The sequence below is a fragment of the Falco rusticolus genome, chromosome Z, assembly GCF_015220075.1.
Source record: "Falco rusticolus isolate bFalRus1 chromosome Z, bFalRus1.pri, whole genome shotgun sequence".
NCBI lineage: Eukaryota > Metazoa > Chordata > Aves > Falconiformes > Falconidae > Falco > Falco rusticolus.
In genome coordinates, this window is record NC_051210.1 from 42,077,456 (window position 1) to 42,094,438 (window position 16,983).

At 38.2% G+C, this 16,983-nt stretch overlaps 1 protein-coding gene across 1 annotated transcript in view; it reads left to right on the top strand.

Moving 5' to 3' along the window:
• FRMD3 (FERM domain containing 3) overlaps window positions 1–16,983 on the top strand; it is a 130,963-nt gene that overhangs the window by 62,753 nt on the left and 51,227 nt on the right. The window contains exons 3-4 of the mRNA XM_037374257.1: window positions 6,721–6,763; window positions 15,707–15,785. Coding sequence (XP_037230154.1) covers window positions 6,721–6,763; window positions 15,707–15,785 — 122 coding nt within the window. The remainder of the gene's footprint in view (window positions 1–6,720; window positions 6,764–15,706; window positions 15,786–16,983) is intronic.

Genomic DNA, 16,983 nt, shown 5'->3' on the forward strand with positions numbered 1-16,983 from the left:
CCTAGAGTACAGCACTTCCAATGGACCTGGGCAGAGTATTTGTTTAATCCTATAACCCCAGTTGTTCAACATTGTCCCAGTATTTACTAGGGAAGAAAACTGGACTGTGTTGCCTGTGAGCAATGAATTTATTTATTGTGAAGTAGCAGTTCTGTTTTTAGTGGGACATGTACACAAAATGCACAGCAGTTCCTCATCAGAGGGACTTTTTGAAAGGGTCAGCAAGCCTTGTGTTCAGCTGGTCTCTTCTTTAGAAACAACAGTTATTTAATACATTTTCTTAAAAATGTCTACTTGGTCCCACATTAGGACAGAAAGAGACAGCAGAGACAGCAGATAATTTGCAACCTTTGTTTAACAAGTCTATGTATTTGTGTAATGACCCATAAGGCTCCATAGAGCTATGTAGCTGTCTGTGAGCTCTCCAGTCTCTTTGAAGGGGCAGAGCAGAAGTATTACAGGCTGAACACCAGCGTGACTGATCCATAGGTTAATTACAATTTTAATCTTTCTCTACGCATATGAATCTCCCCTCCTGCACAGATTTGTCACAAAAATTATGTGCTTTTACACGAAGTCTTGCTGTGACCCTGCTTGCTGTGTGCAGTTTCAGGTTATGCTGTTTCAAAAAAATACAGTAGGAGTAGAAAAGGAACAAAGACAGCCCTGACAATGATATCAAATAGGAATGGATTTCATGTGAAGAGAGATGGATTAGACTAGAATAATTCCAGTAGGAGAAGAGGTGAGTGAAAGAGAATGAATGAGAGGGAATGAATAAGAGAGCGTGAGAGAATGAGCAAGAGAGACTGACAGCGGAAGATATGATGTAAAATGGCTTGGAGAAGGCGGACAAGGAAAGATTGCCCTGTAATTCTTGTAACAGAACTGAAACACACTAAGAAATTATAAAACAATTGCTATAAAGAAGTAGTCTTTAAAATGCAATATTGATTCATAAAATTCATTGTTGTAGCTGCCAAAAATATAACAAAATTGTTTAAAAATAAGTGTTTAGACAAACTGATTAAAGTCCAGGAAGACTTAGAAACAAGTTACAATGGAGGCTGGTGGAAAAAGCCCAGTGAACACAATGGGAGCTATTAGTTTTGTACTTCTTCTAAGTGTTTGCTTTAGGCCATTTCCAGGGACAAAGTGCTAAGTTAAATGGGTTCCCGCTTTTACCAGTAGCGGTGCATTTATGTACCAAGCACAGTCTTGGCACAAATGAATAGTGGTGTGAATATACAAACTTAATTCAGCAGTAATGATGCAACTAAAATATTTTGTCTGATGATTAGTAACCTTGTAAATAAAATAATTCCGCAGGCTATTTAATAAAGGTTGTTTTTCCATCAGTTTTGAACCTGTTGTCTATGAGCATGTGGCTGGCTCATGCATACATCAATATATGCAGATTTCATGGCTGGATGTTCAGCTGATATTGAGGTTATGGATCAGTTGATTGGATACAGCACTAAATATATTAGTGTAATAGGAATAACAGAGTGAGACTTTGGAAATCTGTTTAGTAAATTGCAGCTCAGAATCATACAAACAGTGATTCTGTTCCATTGTATTTTTGTGATAGTGATGTACCTTGTTTCTTCCTGCTTAGCATACCACTAACCAGAGTCAGTGCCCTGATTTTGTGAACAGTACAGAGGAACAGCTCCCTTGCTGCAATGGAAAAATATTGATGTTCTTAGTATAGAGCAGGGGTCCTCAAACTACAGCCCGCAGGCTGGATACAGCCCCCCAGGGTCCTCAGTCCGGCCCCCGGTATTTACAGACCCCCCCGCCCCCCCCACCGGGGGTTGGGGGGGGAAACCAAGCAGCCGCAGATGGCTGCCTGCCGCTGCATCCGCGCGCCGGCCCCCTGGTTAAAAAGTTTGAGGACCCCTGGTTTAGAGGTTCTTGAAGCCATGAAAAAATGGTGTCAGCCTTAGGGCGTGAAGAAGACGACATGCAGGCTGCCCAGGGTCATTTGGCCTCTGTTGTGCTGGTACAGAGTGGGAACCCAATTTATTTCCCTGTCTGAGCTTCCATTAGCTTTGGATACTGTTACTATTTTATTTTTTTTAATCCAACTTGTGGCAGGCAGTGACCTGGTGCAAGTCACTGCTTTGAGGCTAAAGCAAATTGATTTTCATTTTGCCTTTCATTCAAGGAAAAGGTTAGGTATTAATTTTGAAGATTAATACAGGGTTGAGGCGTAAATAAAATTAATTTTATTACATTTCTAGCAGTGTTTCAGTGCATATCTCCATTCCCCTGCTCTCTTCTGTCCATTCAACAAAGTCTTCAAATCCATTTGTTGCCTGGTTAAAATATTCTTGTAACATCTGCAGGTTCTTCTTATTCTGTTTTACTGTATGCACATCTGAGCATGTGACTGAGTATTGCTTGCTGGGTGTGATTTAAATACAGTATTTGGCCACTTTTGGTTGCCCCTTCGTTACTGCTCCTCTTCCAAACACGGAGACTAAATAAAAAGCCTCTTCTGTTGCAGGAAGGGAGAGACTTTTCACTGAATTCAGTGGCTGGTCAGGTCCCGAGCACCTGCTCATGGCTTGGCAATTTTGTAGGAGGTAGGCTTTGATTTATGCCAGTCTTATGCTGGAGTCCATAGGAAGGTGAGACTGGAGCACACGTCTTTGCACCATAGAGTGGCTGCTGCAATGTAGAGGAAGAACAGTGGGGTTTTTAATGACACCTGACCCCTTACAATGGGTGTAAGAAGAGATATGGGACATTATGTCCTCTTTCCTCCCTGCTTCTAATTCCAAAACCCTTAACCCTGTGCTATACCGGGACCAAGCTCAGTCGTGTCTGAGCTTATCAGTGAATGACTTTGTTCAAAACAGGCTGAAATGTGTTTGCTAAAATCCACATCAGTGTTTTTGGAATTAAATTGCCTTTCTAGAATGGTGCTTTTACCCTTGTGTGGTGTCCTTGCTCATCCTCAGCTTTTGCTGTGGAAGCTGGTAGCACATCAGCTGCCCAGCATTTGTGGGTAAGCAAGAACACACCTGGCCTTACTAATGACTACTCAGTGCCACTTAAAGACTGATCAGAGGTGAGAGCTGTATTTACAAAGTAAAAATTGCATTAGTCTGAAACACAGAATGCAGTTGCAATGAAACCTCAGTCAGAAGGCAATTCTCAGCATATTATGATCCCAGGACCAAAAGTGATACCCATAATAGTTTGCTTACTCACCACTGGCACCTGACTCATTAGCTGTCCCATGATGGACCCTTTGAGATCTCTAAGTATCTTTCTGTCTGCCTTCTGCTTCTGTGAGGACATCTGCCTGACCAGCTAGATGCCCAGCTGCTACCCAAACCTCTTTCAGCAGAAGAGATTAGAAATTGGCAGTGCTGAACACAGATCTCGTCACGGGATCCTTGGTAATAGGTGTTAGCTGGGCTGGGATCAAAGTCTTTTCTTCTCCATTAGGCAACAACCACATTGCTAACATGCCATCAAGGAAATGGGAAGCTCAGCCTCTGCAGGAATGATTTCTGATGATCATTATATACTATTACATATAAAGCCAAGCTGGTTTGAGGGTGTAGGCCATCACTCAAATTAAAGCAACCTTTACGGACAGTGATGTGAAATACATGAGGCAAAAATGAAACTGTTTAAGATTTGCTGGGGTTTTATCCCCCTCATTAGCACATTTTACTGCAAGGAGAGAAATTAAAGATTATTGCCTCTGGCTCCAAGTTTTACTTCTGACTGGCTTTGTTTATCTATTTTGTCTTATGAAGTGTTAGCCTTACAAAAAAAAAATGGAAACACCTATGTTCTGTTCCCACAAGGCAGTGTGGCATACAGTAGTAATGAAATTTTTTCGCAGTTGAAGATTTGAAATGCTTTTAAAATTTGGCCTGACAGACTAACTCAAAACATTGTATTTCCCTTTCATTTGAGGATTTTTTTTTCTTTTTCAGAGAAATTGTTAAAAAAAAAAGGTTGATACATGGAAAAAGCATTTTGCAAGGCCGTGATGCTTTTCAATTGAAAATTCCTGCAGAAACCCTTCCATGAATTTATAGGAACCTTAGTCTGGTCCTAGCTATAACAGCTAATTAATCTTGGAATAAATATAGCATGAATACTCTATAGTACTATAGAGATGAGGCACTATTATTAATTATTAATAGTCAATGCTGTAAAGCTGAAAGATAAGTACTCGGGGGAAAATCTTTCCTAAAACTTAACTTGAAATATGCAAACAAATATAAGGGTGACTATCTTCAGAAGTACTGACAATGACTAGGTGTTTATCTTCCCCTGACACTCAGAATGCATTAAGCACCTAATTGCTGTGCTTTGAAAATCACAAATTATAAAGCAACTGCTCAGTTTTCTGGAAGATTCAGCTGAATTGCCTGTATGTTCACAATATTCCACCAACAGAAGGTCACCACAGAAATCTGAGCTTATAAAAACTGCCTGTCAGCATATTGACCTCCAAGTGAAAGTGTAGACTGCTTAATTGCTCAGTGTCTTTTCAATCCATTTTTAACCCATGAAAGTCAGGTCTTAGTGAAATGTGTTTGCTTTTGGATGTGTTAGTTAAATCTGCATTCCTGGGGGTTTGGTGCACTGCATGGGGAATTTTCATCCATGTTTCCTCTTTCTCATTATTCATATGGTGAATTAGAAGGGTTTCATATTTGAAAATTGGCTTTTTTTTTTTTACCTCTGACTTTTTGTTAGCATAGGGAATTGACTTTTTCAAACATCTGTACACGCTGACCTGGTCCTTGCTAATATTTCAGCTTGGCCTTTCAAAAAGGAATACCAGACAAGTTCTGTTCTGCTCCTGTGGGATGAAAATAGTGAGATACCTCCTCACGCTCAGTTCCCAGGGAACAGTACAGCATGGCTTACTGTCCAAGTTCTTCTTCGCTGTCTGAATCTTCACCTTGGACTGCCTAGATCCTGGTGGAGGTGGGGTAGGTGTGTGAGGATGTTAAGGAAAGCAAACTTACCTATCTGTTTGTCTTGACTGGTTTCCTGTCTGTGAATTCATTCTGAATTATGTATCTATAAAGTACTGCAGATGGTACCAAATGTCTTAAATTGCCTTACTTTTTTTATGAACAACCCTTACCCCCCATTACTCAGAGCAAAATGTATAAATAATGTATCTGTGTCTGTGTGATCTAAAAAAGAATGAAATGAGCTAGATATTTCTGGTAAGTTGGTGAAACAGTCATTGCTTTCTCAGTTCTGTTTCTTTCTTTCTTTCCCTCAAAACAGGAGATACTGGGGAGAGGAAACAAGTGAAGAAATAGTGTGGGATTGTTTTTGTTGTTGTTTGAAGTTTTGGTTTTTTGTTTTGTTTGTCTTTTGAGTACTAGGGTTCCAATCAGTCTCTTAGTGATAATTGAACTTCAAAAAGAAATGCACAGTAGTGCTTATCTCCAATATTTCTGTAAACTAGATGCAGGAATTTCTGAGCAGCCATAGCATATAAGCTGCAGATATTTGAAAATGTTCTTTCCAATTTGTTTTGTTGTAAATTGTTTCAGAAAATTAATTCTAAGTTACCCCTGATTTTAATTGAAATCTTGAGATGTCATTTTTAAAATAATTTTCTGTCACTTACTAACAATACCTACAAAGTATCTTCCCCTTGCCTTCCTCTGTAGTAGAATTCCTACAAGTTATGAGGAAAAATAGTAGCTGCTGTAGGATATTTTAAGTATGACATATGTTTTAAGAATTGCTAGGGTTTTGTTTTGCAGTAGATCATAGGGGTTTAGAGCTAGAATGAAAAGAGTTAAAAACGAAACCCCTTGGTGCAAGGCCTTGCAGTGTTGATTAAGCTTATTAAAGCTGAGTACTATGCTTTTTGACCAGCTGCTTCTGCAGCACAAATCTTATTTTAGCATGGAGATTTTTTGCTTACAGGAAAGATGCTGTTGGCTGTGGTCAGAAGTGGGCCTTGAATATCAGCAATGTTCTTTTGTCAATCAAAACGTCCTACTGACAGTTCAGCTACTGTTACCAGGGGATGTGCTAAGGGTCTTAACTAAAATGTTAGCCTACCTTTTCATTATGGTAGCATCTGAGTTTCTTTTCCAGGACAATTAATAAATGAAAGTTTTCTGCCATAGCAGTCTTTCCCTAGAAATTTATACATCAACTGGTAGGCTCTGTTGTGCATTGACTGTCCGTAGCATAAACATTTAATGGAAAAGAACACTTTTTTCCCTTCAGATCTTTAGTTCTTGCTAGAAGAGAACACTGAGGGTGCTGACTGAGAATACAGTATTTACACAGGCTTTAGTTACAAAAACTGTAGAAGACAGCATTAATGAACAGATTGTGTTAATATTTCTGAATACTCTATCCTATGTCCAGTATAATGATTCTTCTGGGGAAAAATGGCTGAAAGTATAAGACTAAAACGCCTGCTGCGAATTAATTTCTAGAGCCTGTCTCCTTTAAATTGGTCTTTGAATTATTTGTCTTTTTTTTGTCTCAACTACATCTTATAAGCAGTGGTAAAATATCAAGTATGCTTATACAGTGCAATTTCAGTATTATAACACTGTGGAGGTGCTTTTTCGAGTTTATGTATGTCTCAGTGAAACAATAATCCTACTTCCTATTTTTGGTACCACGTACATCTACAAGGATATTGTTGTCTGCTGTGATCTATATTAACCTGTGCTCTCTGCTTTGCTTTTCTAGCACTGGCTTGAGCTCAACAAGTCCATCTTCAAGCAAATGAAATGTAAGTGTTGAGAGCTTTTGTTTTTAAACTGCTTTGGAAATGCTGAAAGGTTCTCCTGTGCTTCCATGCAGTAATTTAAAATATGCTTCATTTGTTTGTTGGTGCAAATAGGCCCTTTGTGTGCCATCTGGACTCCTAAAAACTCCATGCTACACTCATTTCACTGTCTCACAGTGCTCTGCACATCAAGAGCTTTAGTTTACTGCTTCAGGCTAGAGCCAGAGGCCAGCTGATGTGTGTGGGGTGGCAGATCTGGTGGGAAGACCTGTATGTTCTGGCTCTTATTTTCAGGCAGATGCAATCATCCACTGGGAGATGGCGATAAAATATGGAGTGTGGCAATCTGCTTCTGAGTCTTTCTGGTTTGCTTTCTTTCTGCTGCCCCCTGCTTCCTGACAATGCAGTGCATTGGTTTCAGATCAGTGTTACAGTCCAGCAAACTCTAGTGCTGTGGGTTATGTGGTGAGCTCCTGCCACAGGCAAGTGGAAAATTACAGTCATCATTTCAAAAAGACTCCTCAAAATAGGAATGTATTATTTTAATTTTCTTTTTGAAATTTTATGGTCTGGCTCATCCTTTCCAATGGGCCAACTGTGAAGACTTCTTCAGGAAACGGAACTATTTTGGTGCTCAGGTTTATATCCAGCAGTGGAAGAGAGCCGTTATTTGGCAGTTCTGAGACTTGACTGAGGTCACTGGGAGTTGTGTCTTGTTTGATAAAAGATGTTGCCTATTTTTAGTTTACAAAATTAAATATAATTTTATTCACATACCCTTCATATGCAGCCATTTTCTATTTTAAGCATAAGGTGTCTTTTGTATGGGAAATAATGTATTTTTTAAAATGTGATGAGGCTTAAGAGATTGTCTAATACCTAAAAACAGTAGTCCTGGGTGCTAGCAGAACTACATGGAATACTTCAATAAATTCTTCCATTAATGCAGTAATAGTATATGTCACAACATGTTCATGCATGTGTATATAAGCATGCACACACGTACCTAGCATATTCAGTGTGAACTGTTTATATCTAGTGTTTAGCTAACCAGAGTTATCTGATAAAAAATAAGTTCAAGAATGTCAAGCTAAAACTAACTTGTGCTCCTCTGCAGTGCCAGTGAAAGAAGAAATGAGGGACAAGAATTTTTTTGAGTAAGTGAAAATATTCTGGAACTCTGCTGGCAGATATGCTCAGAATTTTTTCACTTACTCCAAAAAATTCTACCTGTGTATAGATGTTGCCTAGATGTGATCGATGGTACTCTATAAATTCCATAGATGTAGTGATGTGATGGTCTCATCAGATAACTTGTGTGGCTTTTGGGGTAGAATCCTAATAAAATCTCTGAAGACCGAAAAATTAATGCATAGAAAAAAAGCAAAATAAAATGCAGCTAGTATGACGTTATTTATCATAGTGAAAAGGTCTACAACAACAGCAAAACAGAATGAGACACAAACAAAGGAGTTTTGTTATCAACCTTAGATTTAGGACAGAAGTGCAATTTAACTATGTGATTGGTTTTTCATGAGCAGCTTCAGTTTAATAGTAGTGTAACTTTATCTTTTGTCACAGATGAAGGATTTTAGTTGCTACAGTAACCCTTTAAGGAAATAAAACAAGGAAATATATATATATATTCTATACATGTGTAGAATCCACGTAGATTATGCATAAATAGATCTTTTGCTCCCACAGGTTTCAAGGACACTTTTGTAAGCATTTCACATCAGAAACCTCCTGATTTATTTTTCTAAAATATGTTATATTAATGTCAAATACTAAGTAATTTCTAAAGGCACACAGGTTAATTTGTATTTTATCTAAAAATATTCAGTTTACTATTAAAAAGTTTAGACTCAGAAGAAATTACCAATATTCATTTGAAAAGCATCCCAGTTTCAGGTGACACAAGTGAGGACTGAAATTAGTAGGAGCTGTAAAGTGCTTCTTTCCATAACTGAAGCCATGAAGTGACTGGTTAATAGAACATGCATTATGTATATATGACTTCTGGGAGAAATGGTGGCAGAAAGCTATTCACAGAGACTGCATTGGATGGAGGCTGCCTTTTTTTCTTTGACACGAAGGAATTCAGAAGACAGTGAAATGATCTGTTTTGTAAGAATGGACTTTAACTTCCTCTGGTGCAGGAGTTGGCTGTATTATTACTAATGATTCAAAGTGCTCTAAATTCAGTTAAATGCTCAGATTTACATAGGAATACAGAGGACTTGCATACATGCAGCAGAATTTGAAAAATGCTGCTTGCTTGATCTCAGCTACCATTTGTGGGGAACTTCATTTTTTCCCCAGCAAGAGTAACAAGCTTTTCAGTGTATTTATTCGTGCAGCTCAGTATTACAAATATTCAGAGCAGAAAAGGAATGTCTGGGAGTAGTGTTCTAATACAAATTTCAGTAGGTGCTAGATTTCATGGGCCTCAGTAGTACGTGAATCATTCAAGCATAATCCCTCTATATAGTCAGGTTGTACAGCAATCAGAATTTGGCAGCTGTGTTTCTGTCAGTGGGACAGAATGTTGTATGTTTGAAGCTCTGAAGTCTGCATAGGTTCTTGTGTGATGTGCTACCATTTTAATTTCTTTAGCTTTCACAAAGATTGCTTTAAGTTCATATTTAGTACTGCTGGGATATGACAGAAGACATCTTCCAAAATATTTTATATTTTGTCTTATTACATATGAAACCATATTAAAATGTGTTCTGGTGCAACACAAGAAGGAGGAAGGCATGGCATCTTTTATTCTCTCGGCATCTACCTTTGCATTTACTGTCTTCACTGAAATGTTTGTGTCATAAGATGATGTGTAAAGTCTAGGTCTGTGTCTCAGCCATTTTTACCACTAATTTTGCCCGAGAGGGGAAATTTTAGTCTCTAGAAATGCCCTGTACCAGTGCCAGTCTTGTACTGGTTGAAGCCAGCTGGTGGCCAGCGATCCGTAGCTGTGAGCACCATGCTTCAAATAATGTGTTGAAAAAACTCTCTGGGAGGTTGCCTAAAGTAGCTGCATCATCTTTGTGGTTCTTTTAAAACTATTTTTTTCTGTTCTTTTGTGGTTGTTGTTTTGGGTTTTTTTTGTGGTTTTGTTTTTTTTTTTTTTTTTCCGTACACAGTTATTTTCTCCCAGATGCTGCCAGTAAAGTTCTCCATTTGGCCATCCTACATGTTTTTACTTATTTTCTGTCTAGGAATGTCTTGGTGTAAATCCTACTGGTCACATCAGTACTAATGTTAAAGTACAGAACAGTGTTTTCCCATGCACTTTCATTCCCTTTTTTCTTCAATTTTAAAGGTTATTCTGTATAAGTATACAGCTATCCTGTAACTTGCTTGTGGGAAATATCCAACTGTATGTGTTCTGTTCTTGATTACAGTGGAACAGAATCAGTTCTGTTGCTGTTATGTGCAGGAGTTCAAAATTTACATGTTTTTCTTGCTGCCTTGCATCTCAGATGATCTGAGAGAGTAATGCAGAAAGGATGGTTTCCTGTGTCAGTCCATTGAAATTTGTTCAGTTAATTTCATTAATCTCTAAGGCTGTCATAAAATATGAAAGGAGAAGGAACAAACTAGGGGAAGCAAGAACCCAGGTGCAGAGATGGGTTGTGCAAAACTTTCTAAAGATTCTTAAATCTCAACAAACTTACCATCAGTTTTCATGTCTCAGCACAAATCTAAAAAAGAGTGTAATCAAATCTGTGGTGCATAAATCTGTGCACAGTGACAATGGGAAGTTTTGTGTGATTCTTCAGGCACTAATCCAAATGCTGTGTATCCTTTACCTGAGATGTTCATGAAGATTTAATAACACTCTCTAAAGCATATTATAACTTGATGATGAAAATCTACTTTGCCCTGTGTTGTTCCATAACTAATTGAATGCCATCAGGAAGACCCCACAATTTGAGGTTTATATTGAGATCAAGTATTTCTTACGTATAAAAGAAAAACACTGAGTACTGTTCTGTCTGGAACATGCACAGCAAGTTGTATGGATAAACAGCCGATTCATCTGGTAAGGGAAAAGGTCTATGGAAGCAACAGCATATGTATTCAGGGTTCCCCAGAGATCCTTCTGCAGCATCAGCAAACTTGAAGACTGTTTGAGTGTAGTGTTTTTGTGTGTGTTTTTTTTTTTTTAATTTTTCACTTAACTTTCAGTAATGTAGCATAGTTTAGAAAATATGTAACATCGAGGAGAGATGCAAGTAGTTTTCTGCAATATTACATTCTCAGAGCTATGAAGATAATTTAAACATCTTCTTTTGGCTTTCAGTATCCATCTGTACTCCATGTTTAATCAAAAAATCAACACTACAGCTTATTACAGAAGCTAGTATTTGTGCTGGATGAAAAGCAGGCTGTTAAACAGGAAAACTTCCCAGAAGTGGCAGCTGAGAAACTTCTGTCCTTCTCCCTCTTTGGTTCACACTTCTAAAACTTAAATCAAGATTTGCACCAGCTTCTAAAAACAAATTTTCTACTACATAAGTATATTTCTCTTGCTGTTTCAGATTGTTTTTCTATGAAGAAAATGGTAGTATGAATGTGTAATTTTTATTAGGTTTCTCATTCCCTATAAGCTCTTCAACTTCACAGAAGAGAAATCATGCAGCGGGCTTTGCTTGAAAATGAATGCACATGAGACTCTGTCCCTTACACGTTGGTATCTGTGCCAAGGGGTGAAGCTGCTATATCTTTGCTCTGGTCAGGGTGTTAAGAGGCTTGGGTTTTAGCTAGGAGATCCTTACTGTTTCATATACATTGTCTTAGTTAAATACAACTGAAATAAACCTTAACAGCGTAAAACCAGTTGCCTGGAAACCTTCCATGCTGTGTATGTATTTCTTTCAGGAAGGGTCTAGACTGGTTTCAGCATTTAATATAATTTAAATGTTTGTATTTGTTCTTTTGCCTTCCTTTTTTATGTGCTGTTAGCACATAAAGTGCCAAATTAATAGCCCTATTGCAATGGAGTTTGCAGCCAGTACTGTTTTTCATGCTAAAGTCCTTTGAAATTACTGTAATTGTGAATCTTTTTTAGCGAGAAAGCAAAGCCTGTGATGGTGGGAAATTCTGACAAAGCCTTGGGCATTTCACTATACCAGCTGCTTCTTATCTGACAAATAAAGGACCATGCTGAAAGAAAAGGCTTATAGCTATTATAAAGCGGATTATATTCAGGCTGGTTTTATGTTGAAGAAATGTTCTGCAAATTGAAATCTGTTTTGGGAAGGTTTGTTGTTAATGTTTCCACTTTAATGTGTGAGTAAGTGGTAGAAAGTAATTTTGCTTTCAAGGAATTGAGGAATTGTCTGGCTTGACGATCTCATCTCTTGAGCTGATATGGTTCACTCTCTGTCTTGCTTTCCACTACAAGTGTACAGTGAATGAGAGAATAAGAGGTTCTGGTGTGGTTCTCCATTACTGTAAAATCTGTAAGACAAAGGCCTTAATAAATGTTTGCATATCATCAAATGTGTTTTTTGAGGAACATCAGGCTTACGATCCATTTTAAAATTAAGATGGCGAGGCAAGTGGATAGCTGTGGGTGTTCCTTCCTTCCCTTTTCAAGTGTTCATTGTTTGTGGCTGGTTTTCTAACTGGGAAAGAGGAACAGAAAACCAGGATCTTGTTTCCTTCAGTGATTGCAGGGTACCTTCTTATCTCCAGAGATGAATTGAGTGGAGGGTATCATATTCTTTTTAACATTTCCAATTGCAAGTCAGTCAAGACTGTGCCATTCTTGCAGGTGTTACTGAGAAAAGGACCTCTCTTTAGGAGGCTGCAGCAGCCTTGTTTTGTATTACTTGCTGCACAGCTGAGGAGGAATATCGTTACAGAAGCTTGACTCCAGGAAAAGGTTTGCAAAGTAGGCTTCAAACTGCTTTGCCAAATTTCCTATGCATATTCTGTGCATTGGTGTATACTTCTGTCACTTACTGTCTTTCTGCTACAAGGAAAACATTTCCTATTATAACCTTTGCTGTTAACAATGTGGACTATTTTTTAGTGCAGTGTATGCCATTCTTTCCTTGCTGTGGTACTCTTTTCATATGAGGCAGCTGTTGCTTTTCTGTGGTTGCCATAAAATTCCAGAGTGTGACTCTTCTACTGTAACTCTAACATATTTTTTTTCCTTTATTTTTATAACAACCAAAGTTTCAGTCATTTCATTGACATCCAAAACTTTGCGTAAAATTCAGTACATTTTTTGGGTCTTGCAGTAGGCTTGTAATAGCTAAGGGCCCTGCAGAGCCATGCCCTGTCCTTATTTCTGCATATCCCTATTTCAAGCACAAACTACCTCTAAATCTGCCAGGACACTTAAAAGCCTTTTTTTTTTTCTGACAAAGAACTCTTGCTCATTTAGTACAGGTTGGCTCTTCTGTTGTGTTGTGTAAATGAAACCGTATTCTGGAAGTGCATGTTTTACTCCTGTGCTTAGTTTTAAGAAGGCTATTGAGAAGAGAGAACCCTTTAAGATGACTTATGTTATCTTTTGCTTTGTCCAGGCAACATGACTCCTTAGTGCATTTCTGTATGTCTGTTTCCCTTTCTGGGACATTGAATTCAGTTTACCTTCTAGTTTGCCATTACAGGGCAGGGAGGACGTAACAATGTCCTCTGTTTTGCAACCTATTTCCAGTCACTGTAAGACAATGCTGTGGTCACATCTAAGATGCCAAAACCCACAGAAAGCAGTTGGAGTGTTTTGCTTCCTTTCAGAGGCCTTTTCCAGATTTGATTAGCCTGAATGTTCAAACCATCCCTAGGAAACACTTAGAGCTTGTTTTTCTTTCTCCATTTCCTCTTGTTTCTATTTGTTACTGTTTCTTTGCTTTCTTTTTTTCTGTATTTTTCATTTTTCCATCCCCATCTCTTCAGACGTTGTGTCTTAAATGAGTAGTTATTTTAAACATGTAAAAGAAGGTGAAATCAGCAGGTTTGTTAAGGCTGACCATGCTTTTAAAAAGTGCAACATGGGGTTGTTAAAGGGGAAAATACTGCTTCATCTTCAAAAGCAATTGAACTCTCCAAAAGATACCAACCATAACAAAAGTTGCAATGCATTTTTATTTTCTGTTGCTTTTGTATATCACATGGAATTATGTGATGTCTAGAGGTGAGGTTCTGGAAGACTGCAGCATATGAATAAATACTACAGTCAAGGTAGCTTTAAGAGTATCATGATTGTTGAACTAATGTCCACATGCTATTATACAAGCCGGTGACCTAAGTAAGCTTCAGGAGATGGTACAGTAAAATGTTACAGTAGCTCAGTGATTATTGTTAGAGATTACAGTAACTAAAAAGTAATTATCTGATTCTCCTGATCTTTTTCTTCATTTTCTCTGTAATTTTCTTTGCCCTTTTCTTCTGCCTTTCCTTTTTTCCCCTCCTGTAAAAGTACCATCTCTTCAGGATTTGGGAAAGTTAGATTGACTCTGTACTTTGATTATACATTAAGATTAAGGGACTTTTAAAACTAACTGGACTATTACAGATCTGCACTTTACTGTGAATTGAAGTTGCATGATGCTTTCCTTTAAAAAAAAAGCAATAGAACAAAACCCCAACCCCCCACCTTGTTAAGAGGGTCTATAAATGTTGAGTACTAGTGTAAATATGCAGAAAGTTAATTTCAAAGGTAAATATTTTAATAAAAGGATTACAGTTCTGCACTCAGGTCTGCAGAACACTCCCAAATGAGCACAATGATCACAGGTTTCCGTTTTGTTTGAAGCCTTATCTATTCTTCTGTTTCTGTCCATCTAAAAATGGCTGTGCTGATAAATGTTTTAGTAAAGAGGACCCTCACATGGCTTACTCGGACAGCAGTTATGCCTTGGTGCTTCCTCCGTCTCTGTGCTCCCTCTTGGTGTTAACCAGCAGGCCTGCCAGTTACCATGGCCTGTGTAAATATAGTTGTGGTTTTTCCCCAAACCGTTTACCTTTTGAAGATGCAGTATTTTCCTTCTTGCTTTGAACTAGATTTGAAACATGAACATTACCTGGCTACAGATAGCTCTGAGGGCTCTGCCTACCTGTGTATTGTGCCTGATGTGTTATTCTTAAGCCTTCTACTTGGTTTTCCCATGTCTTTTATCCTAACATGAATATCACAAGATGCCTTTTTCATTATAATGGTAGTCTTCGATTTGCTTTCTGTCCCTCACTGAAAGATCAACTGGCCTAGGATTAGTTATTTTGAATGCCATCAAAGATACAAAAGTGGGATATAAAGCTGTTTCATTAATGTAAAACTGAGGCGCACTGGTTTCAGAATTGAAATAATTCCTGTTACTGTCATCTTGCTTCCCTCCTCCCTCTGTCCCTCCCTTCCTCCCTTCTTCCCTTCCTTTTTTTGGAAACAGTATTGTCCTTAAGGTCTGGTATTGGTACCATAGCTCAGGAGCAGGTCATGTAGCCTTATTAAATACTGGAAACAGAAACAGTTCTGTGGTCTCTAGCTTCGTAACCAAATTTAATTCTGCCATTTTATAGTCTAGGCATAATCATTATCAGGAAGTAACAAATATACGTAATACTTTTGTATCTCATCGTGACAAGATGCAATTACTTCCTGTTTATCAATAGCCAAAAGAAAAAGGCAGCTCAGATATGTTTTGTACCTCTTGGATCAAGCAATAACTCTTGTGAGGTGCGAAACCATTTATAAATTGAATTGCCTTGGTTAGCTGTATTTTGTATGTGTTTTGGCCTTTTTTTGTCATATATTCTGTTCTTTTTATATGTATAAATAATTTTTGGTTTTGTTTGAGTCCCTGCCTGATGCTCTGGAGCTAACCATCACACAGGCTATTTGTAAGACTCTTGGAGGGCAATCCTTCAGAGTGCTGAGGCAGTGTTTGCTTGCTACTGTTCTCATGCTTTTTCTTTATAATGTTTCAGCTCATCCACCATATACCATGTGCTTTAGAGTGAAATTCTACCCACATGAACCCTTGAAGATTAAAGAAGAGCTCACCAGGTAATTTTTTTTTTTTAATGTGTTTGTGCATTTAATGTACATCGTTAACAAATTCAAAATAAGAGTTTGCTGCATAGGGTAAGGTTCTCACTATGTTATAATACTAGAGTAGACAGGCGTTTGCCCTACTGAGAGCTTTTTTATTTATTGTGATACCTGTAGATATTTAAAAGAAGTTTGAGGGGACTTTTCTATAACACAGAGGGGACTTTTCTATAACAGAGAAGCAGTGATGCTGAAAAACTTTTAGAAAGAGAAGCAGTGGTTAAATGATTGGGCAAGGACTATCCTGACTCTTTCTGGGAAAGAGTTGTGGTCTTGAGTAAGTTCCTTTTGTGTCTGAGGTGGTTTTTTTTTTTAGGGTGAATGAATTTGTCAAGTTTAATTCAGGTGTGGCCCTGGCTCTTTCAACAGGAGCATGGATAGTCTCACTGAATTTTCTGTTGTGTGTGTCTTTAGGACCACAAACAAGAAAGTATTTTTAAACTAATGATAGACCTTTAGCAAACTGATGTAGGGGTGCAAGATATTTGTGTTTTTAAAGTACAGCTGCTCTGGAGGTTAAGAAGTCTTGTTACTTACATTGGAATTTTCCAGCTTATGATGTGAAAACACAGCTGTGCAACGGATCAGTCATACTTAACAATGGAAATTTGTCATTCTTATTAGCCATTGTGAATACTCTGTTGCTCTGGGTGTTTTTTAATAAATGCACTTGGTGGAAAAAATGTAGGAAAGTCACAGATCTTTTGACCTCTACACCAGCTGTGCAGGACTATGTACAACTCACTGTGTTGCTAGTCAGCAGCTCATACCACTGACTAGTAGTTGTGTGGAAGCACAGAGCGCCTGAGTGCTTGTTATCTTGAGTTCTCCACTGATGCTTTCCCCAAGCCCTGCACATTTTTATGCTCACAAGTCACTTCATGAGCGGGAGTGATCCCCTTATCCCTGGTCTTATACTGGAAGTTTCAGGAACAGCTTGCATTCTGCTGAATGGTAAGTCTATAGTTTGTACAGAGCAGCTGGAACATGCAGTTCATATTATAGCTGTTTATCTTGGGTGAAATACTGAACCTGTCTAGCTGAGTGAACAGGTTGTAAGCCAGGAAGTCAAGGGATTTTCATTATTTGTTAGTGTTTGTCCTTGGATGAACATTTAACTTTTTATGAGCCAGAGTATCAACTTTGTATAGAC